The sequence below is a fragment of the Pteropus vampyrus genome, unplaced genomic scaffold (genome assembly GCF_000151845.1).
Source record: "Pteropus vampyrus isolate Shadow unplaced genomic scaffold, Pvam_2.0 Scaffold47, whole genome shotgun sequence".
Classification (NCBI taxonomy): domain Eukaryota; kingdom Metazoa; phylum Chordata; class Mammalia; order Chiroptera; family Pteropodidae; genus Pteropus; species Pteropus vampyrus.
The window spans coordinates 659,058-661,919 of NW_011888828.1; the positions used below are offsets into that span (position 1 = coordinate 659,058).

Sequence of the window (2,862 nt, forward strand, 5' to 3'; positions counted from 1 at the left end):
TGAATCATGTAGGATCCCTTCTTCTACTTAGCCCACCTATAGCTTCCCTATGTCTGTGGCCTCCAATCGGGGCATACCTGAGGCCTTCCCACCCTCTGTCAAACACAAGTGATGATGGCTGACTCCCTTGCTATATAGCAAACTGAATAAATAGGCTCTGTACATTCTCATTTGTTTGGTGTTTAATTCCGCACTTGCTTCTACTTGTCAGATTTACACAACCAAGTTGTCTGACTTCTTGTTATGCAGAGCAGGGAAGGGGCAGAGAAAGTGTACCAGTAGGGTTCTATGAGGGTTCAAGGTCCTGAGAGTGTGGGAAAGTGCACCTAGGATGGCCTGAGGAGTGGCAAGGAGAGGCAGATAATGGAGACCTGACTTCAAGGTGAAAAGTAAGCAATACCAACTATGGATGGCTATGCAGTTTTGGTCAAATGTCCACATATTAAAAATTCTAAATAAAAGCGACATAGAGAGCAAGACTCACTGCTTTTTTTTGTCATTGTATTTTTAATGACTTTTTTTCCATCTAGTTCTGTGAGGAAAAAGCAAAACAAAACAAAACATGCTGGAATCTGAGATTTTCTCATTTGACTTTTGTCCTCTGAAATACTGGGGAAGGGTTTGAATTTCTAACTTCCTGAAAAAGTTCTTCAGGGTGAAAGTTGCCTCTCTGCCCAGCAAAAGATTGCTTTTGGAAGTGCTGATGGAAAACCAATCAGATTTGGTGCCGTGTGTGGTTGCTTTACTTTACAAACAGAAGGACAAGGCATTTTGCAATCAAACTTGTAGCACCCGCCCCATGTGGTATTCTCTGCTGATGTGGAGGTACAGCTTTTGTAGGGGCTCAGCCCCATCCTAGCAGCCAGACTCCAGGCGACAGAAAACTTAGAGGAGGGGGCTGATCGGCCCTTCTGTGATAAGCTTTTACAGAGAGTTGCCAGCAGCTTTCCTCAAAATTCTTTGGCTTCAGATATTGCTCTCAGTCTTAGTCCTTTGATAGAAAGTTGGAAGGCAAGAGTTTTGTCAGCTCCCTTGCATTCTGAAAAAATTGAACGTAAGAAAGTGCATGATTGATCATTTTTTAAAAGTGTGCCTCAAACCAAAAAATTTAGAGTTTGGGTAGTTAGTGATTTTAAATGAGCAGGGGTCTAGTCATTCTTTTTACAAATCAATAAGAAGTTGGTTATGACATCTCAATGTCAAATGAGTCTTGGATTTATTCATTGTAGGTGTCAGCCCTTCCCTTTCTTATCATTTTTTTTCATTTTTATTTTTTAAATATGGATTTGTTGAGAGTGAAACTTTGTAAGAATCTTGCCCATAGATTTTCTTTTCATGACTCCTTTCTTATTTCATTTTGATGACCAGCCACAAACTGAAAAGAATCTAAAGGGCACTCTGGAAAAAAAAAATGTGGCTTACAGAATTCTCCCCAGTGAAACTACGAAAATCCCCAAGTCATGCCTAAAGCTAACTAGTCTCTTTAAACTCTAAAACTCATCAACTCTAAGACTCACAGAGTGTGAGAGTTTGAAGCTATTTTCAAAATCGTTCAGCCCCATTCACTTACTTCAAAGATGGTGCATTCAAGATCCAGAGAAGCTAAGCCATCTGTACAAGGTCACACATCAACTCAAGAGCTATTTCTGTCATCAAATTTGGAATAGAATTTAAAAGCCTACATTATCCACAGTTTCTCCATTAGCCACTCATTCACTCCAGAAATGTTTATAGACTGCACACTCTGTGCCATATCTCGGAATAAACAAACATGAATAACACAATCTATCCTTTCAGCAAGTCTCTTGTCCAGGGAAGGAGATGTGGAATGAGAGAGACATAGCACAGCAGGACGAATGTAACCCATGGATGTACAGAATGTGATAGAAGCGCAGGAAAGAGAGCCCAACTCTGCCTGGGGGAGTCAGGGAAGGCCTCCCATGGGAATAGATGAGAAGGTGGGAACAGCATATGCAAAGACACAAGGTCACAAAAGGAAGAGCACCTTTGAGGCATGGCAGCAAGTTCAGGGGCAACTACATGGGGGGATTTTTCGGGCAAAGAGCTGGGGCTGCTGGAGAAGTTGGCTGAGTCCTGACTAGGAAGGGCCTTAAGTGCCAAACTAAGGAATGTGCCCTCCATCTGCTGCGGGCAGGTGCTATGTGGTCCCCCAAGGCTCTCCCGCACGGAATAGGCACTAGAGTTCCGTTTGAAACCTAGAGGTCAAAGCTGTCCCTGGTGGTTCCTCCCCTATATTATTTGAATAGATATTTTTCTCCCTGACTAGATTGTACACTCCTCTGAAGAAGGGACCAAGTCTTTATTTCTGTGATCCTATTGGTGTTTTATTCAAAGTGTGATTCAGGGCCCAGAAGATCAGCTTCACCTGGGCACTTGCTAGAACTGTGGAATCCTAGGCCCTAAGATTGTATACACGCTGAAGTTTGAAAAACACTAGCCTCAAAACCTGCTTTGTGCACAGTCAAGGCACGTGAAATGTTGAATCAGACGTCATTGGGAAAATCTCTTTTAGTAACAATTGGATTTTTTATTTGGATTGTTATTCCCCCAAATAGCCTGATAGATTGTATACCAATCCCACAGAGCTTAAGTAGTTTCGTGTACTGAGGGATACCTTATTGAGATGACGGGAGAAGTCAATTGTGAGTGATTAGCTCAGGCTAAATCAAAGTTAAAGGAAGCAAAGTTTGAGGAGAAAGTGCCTTTAGGGAGGAGGTAGGTGGCCTCATGCTCCTTATGGTTCTGTCCCTAGAATGAATACTTGCACATGAGCGGCCTGCGGCGATTTGTGGAAGAGAAGATACAGCTGCTGGAGAAGGCCATTGACCAGTGCTTTGCCCA

General features: G+C 42.7%; 1 protein-coding gene across 1 annotated transcript in view; it reads left to right on the forward strand.

Moving 5' to 3' along the window:
• The window catches only part of NUGGC (nuclear GTPase, germinal center associated), a 51,358-nt gene that overhangs the window by 35,078 nt on the left and 13,418 nt on the right, over nt 1-2,862 (forward strand). Inside the window, 1 exon segment of the mRNA XM_023530162.1 lies at nt 2,774-2,858. Within this exon segment, the coding sequence (XP_023385930.1) occupies nt 2,774-2,858 (85 nt within the window).